General features: G+C 56.3%; 1 protein-coding gene across 1 annotated transcript; it reads right to left on the bottom strand.

Annotated features, from left to right (window-relative positions):
* Positions 1 to 15: 15 nt before the first annotated feature.
* Positions 16 to 9,233, bottom strand: APEH (acylaminoacyl-peptide hydrolase). Its single transcript, XM_030306769.1, has 22 exons — positions 9,183 to 9,233; positions 8,975 to 9,107; positions 8,280 to 8,406; positions 7,543 to 7,636; positions 7,361 to 7,436; positions 7,108 to 7,271; positions 6,805 to 6,942; positions 6,616 to 6,707; positions 6,498 to 6,538; positions 6,292 to 6,413; positions 5,702 to 5,762; positions 4,414 to 4,511; positions 3,729 to 3,780; positions 2,816 to 2,904; positions 2,226 to 2,364; positions 1,649 to 1,732; positions 1,488 to 1,568; positions 1,056 to 1,144; positions 776 to 966; positions 565 to 667; positions 373 to 479; positions 16 to 283 (listed from the first exon to the last, which is right to left on the bottom strand). Exons 1-22 carry the CDS (start codon positions 9,192 to 9,194, stop codon positions 178 to 180), a joined length of 2,199 nt encoding a protein of 732 aa, XP_030162629.1. The 5' UTR covers positions 9,195 to 9,233; the 3' UTR covers positions 16 to 177.
* Positions 9,234 to 11,586: the final 2,353 nt, after the last annotated feature.

The following is an 11,586-nucleotide window of genomic DNA, read 5'->3' as shown; positions in this document are numbered from 1 at the left end:
CCAGCAGGAACCAGATTCTGTGTCCTCATTTATTATGACTGTATAGCCTACATTCCTCAGCTCACCCATCCATGGAGTCCAGAGCCCAGGAATCCTCTTGCCGATCTGCCAGACCCTGGGGCTCTCCAAGAGGAAAGTGTGGCTTATGCCAACCAGCTCATGCAGGGAGGCATGGCTTCAGCTGCCCAAGTGCGTGTGCAGCCAAAGCACAGCATTCATGAAGCTGTCTGACTCCACCTCCACTTCTGAAAGTGCATGGGTGCTTTTGGGATAGAGCAGGAGCCTGTAGTGGTCGGGCAGCAATGTTTGAGATTGGACGGCTCTCCCTGCTCACCTGCCCACCAGCTGCCAGGGCCGTCCTGATGCACTCACCGAACAGGCACGTTCCGGGCCTTGAGGGCACGGTAATACTCCATGCCTTGCTTGAAGGGCACACGCCGGTCCTCCTGGCCTAGCATCAGTAGTAGCGGTGTCTTCACCTGGGGATGTGGGGAGTGGTAGTGAGCAGGGCCCCAAGGCTCTGGACAGATTGGCAGCACACTGGGCAGAGGGAGGGATGTATACCTGAGGGGTATACTTGATGGGTGACTTGTCCAGCATCTCAGCCCACACGCTGACGTCTGGCAGGCAGTCACTGCTGTAGGGGAAGCCAGCCTCCACCACGCACCTGCAAGAGACTGCGCTGATGCAGCCCCAGGAGCCCTGAAGCATGTAGGGGCTCCATGGGGGTATGAGGTGAGACAGAGAAGGGCAGGGACCTGTGGAGCACACTCACCAGTCAGGGATGTCAGTGGAGCCCATCATGGAGGCAATGTTGATCACAGGGTTCCTCACTACACAGGCACTGTAGGTCTCAGGATACTGACCAATCAAGTGGCAGGAGAGGAAGCCACCGTGGGAACCACCCATAAGAGCTACTCGGTCAGCATCAAAGTGTTCCTCCCGGAGCACCTGCTCTACTGCAAACTACAGGGTGGGGCAGAGCGTGCTGCAGCCAGCTGCCCACCCAGCTGAATGGAGCACACCCTAACGGTTTACCCCCCAGCCCCTGCTACCTGGACATCCTTCACATCCTGGTGGCCCACGTTGCCGGGAAGGGAGAGGATGCTGTCCTGGCCAAAACCCGTAGAGCCACGATAATTCACTGGAAGCCAGAGAGGAACCAGACAGGGTGATTAAGGGACATTCCCAGCCCTCTGGACACTCTTTTCACCCATCTGTGAAGTAGGCTTTGAGGCCAGCTGTACCACAGACTGTCAAGGCGAAGGGGCCAAGAGATTTGAGGCTGTTGCCCAGTGACCACAGCACTTTCCATGGAAGTCCCCATGGAGCCTGAGGCTGGGCCACGCCAGTTCCTGGTGATGGTTGCCAGGTCCAGGCTGCAGGGAAGCCTGGAGACTAGGGTGGTACCTATGATGCTTGTACAAACCAGACCACTCCATCACCCTCCACAGCCTTACCACCGCCACAGTGCCCTGCTCACTCACCTAAGAGTACTGCAAAACCCATTTTGCAAAGCATGGCTGGGAACAGCATCCAGGCAGTGACAAAGGATGAATGGGGTCCCCCTGCAGACATGGAGCAGAGGGTGAAAGAGCCAGCTAGGACGAGTGATGAGAGGGCAGGGGCTCCTAGACCAGGTGCCTACCATGGGGCATGACGACCATGGGCACTTGGGTCTTATCTGGAGAGTTGCTGGGCTGTAGAAGGATTGCTTCAAAGTCAAGGCCAGCTGCAGGGAAAAGACGGCAGTCAGCAGAGCCAGTCCTGCTGCCCAGGGGCTTCCTGAGCTGTAGCTGCAGCTACCTGAGCTGTAGCTGTAGCTGGGGCTGACCTCTGGAAGAGTGATCTGGCCAAGGTAGCCTGCACTGAGACACTTGGACCCCAGGAGTCACACTCCTGCCCTAGTCAAGGACCCCAATCAGTTGGAACAGCATTTTCGATGAGGGGTGGCCAGAGACCTCAAATAAGGCCTGTCTTCTTTGAGCCTTTGAGTTTCCCTACTGCAGAAGATTTGGCCTGGTGATGCCCAGCCCTGATACCCAGAGTAGGTGTCCAGATACCCAGATGCTATTCCCCATAACCATGCCTAAGAGGAACAGAAAACCTCTTAGAGGTAATCCCAAGAAACCCCACAATGTGAGACCGGAGGCAAGAACAGTGACCACAGAAGCCGTGTGCTGGGGAACTTGGAGAAGGTGTCCCTCTGCCATGGCCCAGCTCACCATACTGCACATTCTCTTGCTCTGGCGGTGGCTGCAGTACCCGGATGGCCCAGGAGATGTCCGGAATAGGCTCAGCCTCCTCCAGGGACACCCACAATACTGCCTGCTCCTTCCCTGCAGGAGGCAGGAACCCAACTTTCTGCCAAGGGGAAAGAGTGTGTCATAGGTGGTCTGGCTGCCTCCCTGCCCTTCCACCTCTGCCCAGGGTGGGAGGTGGGCAGCTCTCACTATTCTTGGGCCTTCTACCCACCTCCAGAGGGTACATCCTCCAGAGAGACTCCTGTTGTGAGCTGGTATATACAGAGGCACAAACACGCACACACCTCCCTTCTGAGCCTTTAGGTTCTACTGTCTCCTTGTGCTCTGCTACGTCAGAGTATTGGCCACTTTCCCAGGCACCCTGTTCTTTATAGAGCAGACCTACACCTGGTAGTTCCAGTGGGTGCCAGACCTTGTGGACCATCCTGGGCCTGCGTCTTGGTCTCTCAAATGCTAACCAGCCATAGTCAGACTCAGGCCAGTTCTCTGACCTAGAGAGCTCTGCCTACTCAGAACCCTCACCTCCTGGTCTGGGGCCCACCAACACTCACCAGGCTTGGGGGCAGGCTGGGCGTGGAGAACTGTGCCACCATGAGGTCCCGGTCAATTGCCAGCAGCTTCCAGCTTCCACCAGACCCCCCTGGAGAAGGCAGATGCTACCACCTTTCCCACCCACTCCCTGCATAACCAGAGTCCCAGGCTGGTGGCTGTATTCCAAGGTGTCCCTTTTACCTTGAGAAGCAAAGGGACACCCACAAAAGGACACCCTACTGCACATAGCCATGGGCGAGCCTCCTGCTTAGTCCCTTGTTCATCCAGCAGATGCTAACTAAGCCCAGGGACTGCCAGATCTGGGGACACAACAGACTTCCATGGCACGTCCACCCACCACTTAATGACTATAGTCTTCAAGGCTGGCAGCTAGGCCTGGGGGGTTGGAGTGCTGCTGATTCTGGGCAGTGGGGTCCAAGGAGATTCTTAAGCAGGGAGTGTATCATGCAATACAGTTTAGGAACAATACTTTGAAAGCTTTGTGGAGGAATGACTATTGTCAGGGCAGGCATAGAACTCAAAAGACATTTTAGTGGCAGCGTCACAGGCCCACATAAGAGGAAGATGAGGGAGCCAACACAGGGTTCCTCATGGGCCTTGGGATGGCAGAGCCGCCTCCGAGGTTTTGGAGGCCAGGGAAGGATGACTCTGGCAGATCTTGGCAAGAGAAAACTTTGTAGGTTTGAGGAGCAGGGGTGTGCGGAAGCAGGGCCGGGATGTGCAGAGCAGAGTGGAGAAGGGAGGCAGTCTGTTGGCTGGGAAGGTCCTGCATGGTCAGGGTCCTTGAGAGATGCAGTAAAGGCTGCAGAACAGTCAGCGGTGCAGAGTGGCCCAGAGTGCCACTACTGCCCCATGTGCTGGAGTCCCAGTCCCACCCCTGGCCTGGCTGGCTTGCTCACCAGCCCTGCTCACCAGCTGTCAGGGAGGTCACAGTGCCCATCTGGGTGTCCACAACAAACAGGTCCTGAAGCAAAGGGGAGCCCACATGTGGCACCACATCCAAGAGCCCTATGAGTCCCTCTCCCACCTCCTCTCTTAGGGACCTGTGGGCCAGGGCAGGGCTGTAAGCAATTATGGCAACAGCTCCTCAGTGCAGTAAGTAGTGGCTTGAAGGCCTGGACTCAAATCCCAGCCCCATCACAACTTGCTGCCTGACTCTGGGCAAGGCAAGGAATGCCTCCGAGCCCCTGAAGTAGCACGAGGAACAAATGATATCACACTCAAAAGTCTGGCACACTGTAGGTGTCTCCACCCAATTCCTGGGAGAAAGCCTCTGTCCCATCTCTGTCAATTCCCTGTATAGTGTTTGGGGACCCACCCTAGTGGCAGCCCCCTTGTTCTCCAGCTGGAAATGCCTGGGAGAAGGGGAATCACACATTTGCCTCAGGAGGAAAGGCCAAGGGTTCTGTCGTGGGGCACCAGGGCAGGCAGCAGCCTCCTCAAGAAAAAGTAAGTCCAGGACAGGGGCAGGCAGGGAAGGGACTCGCAAGACCTTATGGCTAGGAATTCCAGCTAGCAGTGTGCATATGCTATGCCCCAGGCCCAGGGCTCCTGGAGGTTGGTCAGAGAGTCTGCCTCTCAACACAGGGCCCCTTACCTGCCGGCTACGCTGAGCTGAGTCAAAAACCACTCTCTGGCTGTCAGCTGACCAGCATCCCAAAGGCAGAAGGCTGCAGTAGATCCCAGAGAAGTCCTCTGCAAAGATGGGAGGGCTGAGGGCTATATCTGGCAGTGGAGGTATGGGAGGTCAAGACTATGAGGCAGGCTGGGCTGCTGAGGAAGTCACAAGAGGCCCCTGCAGCTGTGACAGAATGGCAGTCTTACACATGGGGATACCCTAGGTGATGAGGGGGTGCCTGAAGAGGGGGCTGGGGGTGGACACCTCTGAGGACCCAGGAGAGGCAGAGTTCAAGAGCTTCTGAGAGAAACCATAGCTGCTTGGAAGAAAAGCACTGGCTCTCCTATGAACTGCTCTTATTGGGTCTCTGATAGGGACCAAGTGCTGTAACCAAGATGACACCTTTCTGTCCATGATGGTGTTTAGCAGAGTGCCTGGCAAAGAGGGCTGAATAAATTCCATACTTCAACATCACTCATTTAACCCTCAGTACAATGCTATAAAGAAGCACAGATCCATCCCCACACAGATAATAAATGAAGCTCAAAGAGGTGAGGACACCACCCAAGGACCCATAGCTAATAAGGAACAGAGCTGGGATTCAGACCAGATCCCCACCACTGTATCCCTGCAACCCCAAAAGAAGATAAAGACAACATATCTTGTTCACTGGACCCCTGGAACTGAGCAGGTGTCCTGAACAAAGAGACTATAACCCCTCAGGTCCTTGGGATGGTTCAGGATCCCAAACAAAGCAGTGAACACTTGAGACTGTGACCAGACCCTGTTGGCCAAGAGCCACCCACCCAGAGACCCCACTGACTCAAAGGCTTGGATGGGACAAACGCTAGGGTGGGGACTGGGAGTGGAACAATGCAGTACCCTTGAGCTTGGAGCATTTCAAGTAGGACATTCCAACCTAGTGCACTTTCTGAGACCCCACTGGAACAGAGGATTTAACCAGCCACTGGAAACATAAGGTCTACCGAGGAGCTGCAGCACGGGGATGAAACCATCTAAATCCCCTGCCAGCTTGGGCCACTCTGATCTCAGCTTTGGTCCAGCTGACTTCCTTCTATCAGAACCGCTCCCTATGGTGATGGCCCCACTCCCTGTGCAGGCTGGTCATGGGGCTGGCCCGACAGGGAGGGATACTTCAGACAGAACCCAGGAAAGAAGAGCTGAGGCAGCTGGCCCTGCATGCAAATGACAGATGGAGGGAAAACAGAACTGCAGGCTTCACTGCATCCAAAGACACATCCCTTACCTCCCAGCTGCCGAGGCACGACGTCCACCACCACTGAAGTCACCTTGGTATACCAGTCGTACTGCAAGAGAACACCCTGGTCAGGCCCACCAAGGGACTGGCAGCGTCCTGAGGGCACAGAGCTCTGTACCCATCCTCTTCTCTGATAACCCTGGGTAGCTTCAGGGGAGGGGAGGACCTGAGACAAGCCCAATGTATCTCCTTTCTGGTGACCTGGACAGACATCTGGAGGGGCCTCTGACTTTCACAGGGAGCCCAGAGCTCTTCTTGGGGAAGGACTAAGACTCTAACTGCACACTTTATCCTAGCCCCTTGCAGAGCCTGGCCGATGAGAAGAAAAAGGAGGAGCACTCTCGTAGACAGAGGGTGCTCCAAGGTGGTGAGTCCTGACAGCAAAGCCCCCCCCCACCATGCCAGCATGCTTAGCCTCCAGGGACTGGCCCTGGGAAGACAGGCAGAACTCACACCATCACGGCACCCAGGACAGAAGGGTGCCCATGAGGGGCCCATGAGGAGATGAAGCTGACCCTTCTGCTCTCATCCACCATCCCTTCCTCTTGCTGACCACTCCCCGCCCACCTCCAGCTCACCAGACATAGCTGACTACATTGATGATGGGGGACCAGAGATGGGTACTGCAGGTAGATGACGCGACACTGGTCTGGGCTCAGCCGGGGAGAGGACACAGCCAAAGAGTCATCTGAGAGAAGCTCTAGACCAGATGAAAATGTGAGCATCATGTAGGCTGGCAAGGCCAGCGTGTATCAACAAAGCACAGGTGGGCACCAGCACTTACCACACTGACCCCCGGTGAGGTCCACGTAGTAAAGGGCTGACCTGGAACCACCAGAGAGACACTCAGCTTCAGAACCAGCCTGAGCTGTGAGGCCCCCTGTCCTGCTCTGCTTCCTCACCTGCGATTGGTGCAGAAGCGGATGCCCAGCCTGAAGGGCTCATGCCACCAACCTACAAACACCACACCTGTGTCTCCAGGGGCCCAGAATGCCTGTAAACAAAACCCCAGGGCAAGTGTGAACAAGGAGCAGTGGCTCAAGCAGGGCCCCCCAGACTCCAGGAGTGGGGTAGGCCAAGTCAGTGCTAACCTGTCCAGGGGACACACTCTCAGGGACCCCCTCAAGCACAGAGATGTTGCCGCTCTCAACATCCAGCACGCAGAGCACAGGAGTGCTTTTGGAAACCATGTTTTCTCCCCAGTCTTCATAAAACACAAACTGATCCCCCTAAGAACACAAGACACTCAATGCCCAGCCTGTCTTGCCTGCCCCCTAGAAGTCAGCGCCCCCCCCCACCTCCCCCAGTTCTGGCAGGCACAATGTGGGCAGGGAGCACGCTGAGCCCTAGGCTGCCCAGAAGGGCCTTCTTGGACTGGCCATGAACATGAGCACCTTGACAGCCTGGTCTGGCTTCTTCGGCCTGGCCATTTCATCATCGCTGCCACTGATGTCCAAGGCTTTTGTCTGAAAGAAGGACTCAGCCTTGGGGCGCTTCTTCTCTGCCACATACAACAAGTGTGTCTCCGAGTGCGACCAGGACAGGCAGCCAAAGCAGTCTGGGTGCAAGGAAGGCTGATCAGGGGGAGCCCTGGGCTATGGCTGCCCCTCCTGTCCACCCTGTCTGCTCACCAGCCAGCTGTCTCACCGTCCTCATACACAAGCCCATGTTTCTCCAGCAGCGACAGGTTGAAGCTCTTGAGCTTCCGGTTCTTCTCCCAGACCTGAGGACATCTGGGCATCAGGTTACCTGTCCCCCTCCCCACAACAGAACCTCATCTGTGGGACTGAGCCCCCAGTTGCCCACGACCTGGTCTCATGCAGACTCACCTCCAGGAACTGCTTCTCCTCCCCAGGGCTCGTGCCTCCAGCCTTGCGCAGCACAGCTTTCATGGCGCCTGAAGGAGAGTCTCTGCTCAGCAGCCTGAAGAGAACACAGGTAGCAGTTCGGGATTCTACAGTGATAGCCCCATCCTGCCCCCTTATTGACCACAACCTCTTAGACAAGATTCTTGACACTTTGGTCCCACATCAGCCCCTGCAGCCCTTCTAGCTCCACCATGGCAGCTGGCCTTGCCTCTCCTGCCTGGTGCAGAGGCTGTACTCTCCCCAGCCTCCCTGAAGCTCCATGGGCTCTAGTCCGGGCCCAAATGTGGACAAAGCCTCCAGTGCTTATCAGGCCATGTTACTGAGCTTATAAGGGGCAAGAACCTGGCTCCTGGCCTCCCTTCAGGGCCCTACCTGCACCAAGACACATGGTACACAAGGCTTTCATAAAAGGTTTGCAGTCGGGGCGCCTGGGTGGCGCAGTCGGTTAAGCGGCCGACTTCAGCCAGGTCACGATCTCGCGGTCCACGAGTTCGAGCCCCGCGTCGGGCTCTGGGCTGATGGCTCAGAGCCTGGAGCCTGTTTCCGATTCTGTGTCTCCCTCTCTCTCTGCCCCTCCCCCGTTCATGCTCTGTCTCTCTCTGTCCCAAAAATAAATAAACGTTGAAAAAAAAAAAAAAAAAAAAAAAGGTTTGCAGATGGCTATGGTTTTGCCCACAAGCTTCTTCCCTCAAACTTACTCCCCGCGGGTCTCCACACTGTTGCCTGCAGGCCCTGAGAACACCACTGAATCCCCGTCGTGGAACACCAGGTACTGGCGGCAAAATCGGATGTTCTCCATGCGTTCCAGGTCCCTCTGTGTCCACTCTGTGAGGACAGGCATGAGACTGCTAACAAGACTGACCAGTCCCAGTACAGGCTCCTCTCAACACTGCCCCCACCCTAGGAAGGCCCAGCCCACCTCCCCAGTCTGTCTCCAGATATACTGGATGCAGGATGGACAACACTTGGCCACAACTCAGGTGTAGGCCTGAGCCGATGGCATGTCAAGAGAGAAATCACTACTGCTCCCAGTAACCACCACCTTCACTCTAGAACTTGACAGGAACCTGGCACGTGTAGGGGATAGGTTGAGGAGGTGAGCCTACAAGGCCCACACCATGTATCCCGGTCTGAATTCTACTCCCACACGCTCAACTCATGCAATCAAGGGCACCATGCCAGAACACACCGAGCAGCGTCCCCCATACACCTGTATGTAGGGTCCTCTGAGGGGTGCACCCTCCCACCCCTAAGTCCACGTTCTCCAAGCCCTGTCTTCTTCCACACACTCGTGTGCACTGTCAAGCATAAAGCCCTCCACATCTCCCTTCTCTCCACGAGAGCGCACGGCCCCGGAATGGGCCTGCCACTCGATTCCCCTCCATACACACACCGGTGTGCACCGTCCGATAGCGGCCCCCGTACTGCGTGGTGACATCCGGGCCCAGGCAGGCGGCGCTCAGCGCGGGTTGGCGGCTAAGACCCCGGTACAGCGCCGCCGCCTCCTCGGGCTCGTTCAGCAGCACCTGCGCAGGGGACACACCAGGGTCAGGCCCGGCTCGGGCTGCAGGGGCCACGGGCACCGCGGGCCGAGCCCTCACCTGGCGCTCCATGATACCGCTCGGCCGCCGGGGCGGGACGGGGCGGCGCGTGCTGGCGCCCGGAAGTGAGGCTCAGGGGGGCGGAGCCAGGAACGGCCCCGCCTGTTGAGCCACCGAGCATAGTGGGAGGGGCGTGTGTTCTGACGAATGGGCGAGGACCCTAAGCAGAGGGGCGGAACCTCAAGGGTGAGGACGCGAGTTCTGTGAGTGAGTCGTCTGAGCTTTGGACCCGGGAGTCCGGGAGGGTGGGGGCAGGTATCTGGAGGAAAGGAACAGGCGTTTCCGGGAGGGCGAACTGGTCTGAGGCCAAATCCCAGACCTGGTACTAGGAGAGGAGGAAATGAAGTCTCTGAGTAGAGGGGCTGGCTCTAGGAAACGGAATACAGGATCGATCTGTAGGCAGTGCGGGGCCTGTGAGCAGTTACGTGGCTCGAGCGAGGAGGTGAGGTCTGAGTCGGGAATAGGCAGTGAGGTGAAAGAAGCTAGGTCGGACGGGGGTGGACCCTAAGAAGGACAGGGCCTTGGGGGGGTGGGGGGGACGCGGATCAACAGATCTTTGAAGATAAGGGCGGCGCGGGACGGGGCAGAGCCAAATAAGGGTCGGATCCACGAAAAGGCGAAGAGGGCGTGTCCAGGAGAGGCGAGGTAGGGGCTGAAGCTGGCCCCAGCAGGCATCTTCTGCGGCCCTGGGGCTGACTGTTCCTCCTGGTCCATTACGAAGCAAACATTCACCAGCAGGTACCAGTCCCTGTTCTGGAGGGGCTCCCAGGTAGATGCGGAGAGAAAGACCGAGGTGCACTCCTGTGGCGGAGCGCGCAGAGCCCTGGGGTGCGGGTTAAAGAAGGGCGGATGCTGAGCTCTCCGGGTGTCGCCTGGGCTTATCGGCCACCAGGCTTACTCTAAGAGCTATCTGTCGTTGCAGCCCTCAACCGCCCTGCTCAGTGGCACCTTACTGGGGATCATGAGAGGGTGGGTGGATCTTACTTCCCCAGGCCTCATCCAAAACTTTTGGGTGCAGAGGGCCTGATGGGGGTCAGGCCGCACCCAGAACCAGAAAACTTCCCGTGGACAGGAGAACCTGGGCAGGTAGGCTCCCTCAGTGCAGTGGCACAGGACTGGGTGGGTTATGATGGCAGAGGAGGGCGGGAGACACTGGGCAGCAGTCAGGCTAGTAGGGATGTCCCCTACTCCATATACCCTGAGCCTGGGTGGTCTTCCACACCTCAGGGACCAGGCTTCCTGCACTCTGCCTTGCCTCTGAGATCCCCACTTGCCTGGACTGCAGCTTCCCCTTCCCCATCAACCACATTGGACTAGTTAAGTAAGAACAGTCCCTACTTTCTGAGGCCACTTGCACTTGTGACCACCGAGTTTGTACAAGCCTGTCAAGGCCAGAACTGAGAGGAAAGAGTGACCGCAACCACCAAGCTGAGTGGAAAGGTTGAAAACTAAGATGTTCATCACAGTGTTATTTATTATTTTAAGGAAAATCGGGATTGTGGTGCCCAGCCTGCAGGGTGTGTACTGTAGACTGGCTATAAATTCATCATGCAACTCTCTGGAGGCTGGGCATTGGAGAATAAACGTCTAAGTACCTGGGATGAACATGTAGAAATAAACAGGAGGCTAGAAAACAGAAGGTACTGCACCTTCTGGCTTCTGTTTAAAATGAAAAAGAAAAACAGGAAGTAAGGACATATGTTAACATACTAACTCTGGAGGAAGGTCAGAGGTGAGGCTGATACTCTTTTCCTTTATCTGTATCTTAAGAATTTTCTAGCAGCTCTGGGTTACTCTAGTAAGGAGGTTCACCCATGCTGTTGGGTCTGGCAGCCTGCAAGAGTTGAGGGGTTGGGAGTTGACATAGCAAGGTAGATAGGTGTGGTGCTTGTGGGCAGCACCAGGGGGCAGCACCTGCTCACCTGGCTAACCAGGAACCGGGGCCAGAAAGAGGCACAGCCTGGACACACCCGCCTTGGAGGCACCATCCCTCAACACCTGCACAGTGAACTAACTGCTCCCTCCAGGTCCAAACCTGGGAACTGCCCTGAGCTTGTTTGTGGAGGACCCGTTGTTTTTGGCCAGCTTGGTGTAGACTTAGCTGTGGCCTTGCCAACACTTCTACAACATACCCCTTTTACTCTTCTCCCTTTAACTGTAAACAGGACTGTCACAAGTTTGAGGCTTTGTTCCTCTGGCTAAGTCTTACCATTTCAGAAACCATCCCAGAGACAGTCTGTAGGTTGTTTATATCAAGTCCTTTTATTCTGATACCACAGAATTACCTTGTCACAATACAGGGGGAGGGACACTGAAGTACCACGAGTTCTCACAGAGCACAGGAGGACGGCACACAATTCACAAGGTCATGTGGAGGACTCGGGTCATTGCACTTACAACTGTA

The sequence above is a fragment of the Lynx canadensis genome, chromosome A2, assembly GCF_007474595.2.
Source record: "Lynx canadensis isolate LIC74 chromosome A2, mLynCan4.pri.v2, whole genome shotgun sequence".
NCBI classification, from domain to species: domain Eukaryota; kingdom Metazoa; phylum Chordata; class Mammalia; order Carnivora; family Felidae; genus Lynx; species Lynx canadensis.
The sequence above is the reverse complement of the archived record's forward strand: the minus strand, read 5'-3'. Positions and strand labels throughout refer to the sequence as shown.

Coding starts and splice junctions, on each gene's coding strand:
- APEH (XM_030306769.1), bottom strand. Junction 2,905..3,728: donor TGTGACCTCCCTGACAGCTG/GTGAGCAGGGCT, acceptor TGCCTTCTCCAG/GGGGGTCTGGTGGAAGCTGG. Junction 1,733..2,225: donor GCAAGAGAATGTGCAGTATG/GTGAGCTGGGCC, acceptor TTTTCCCTGCAG/CTGGCCTTGACTTTGAAGCA.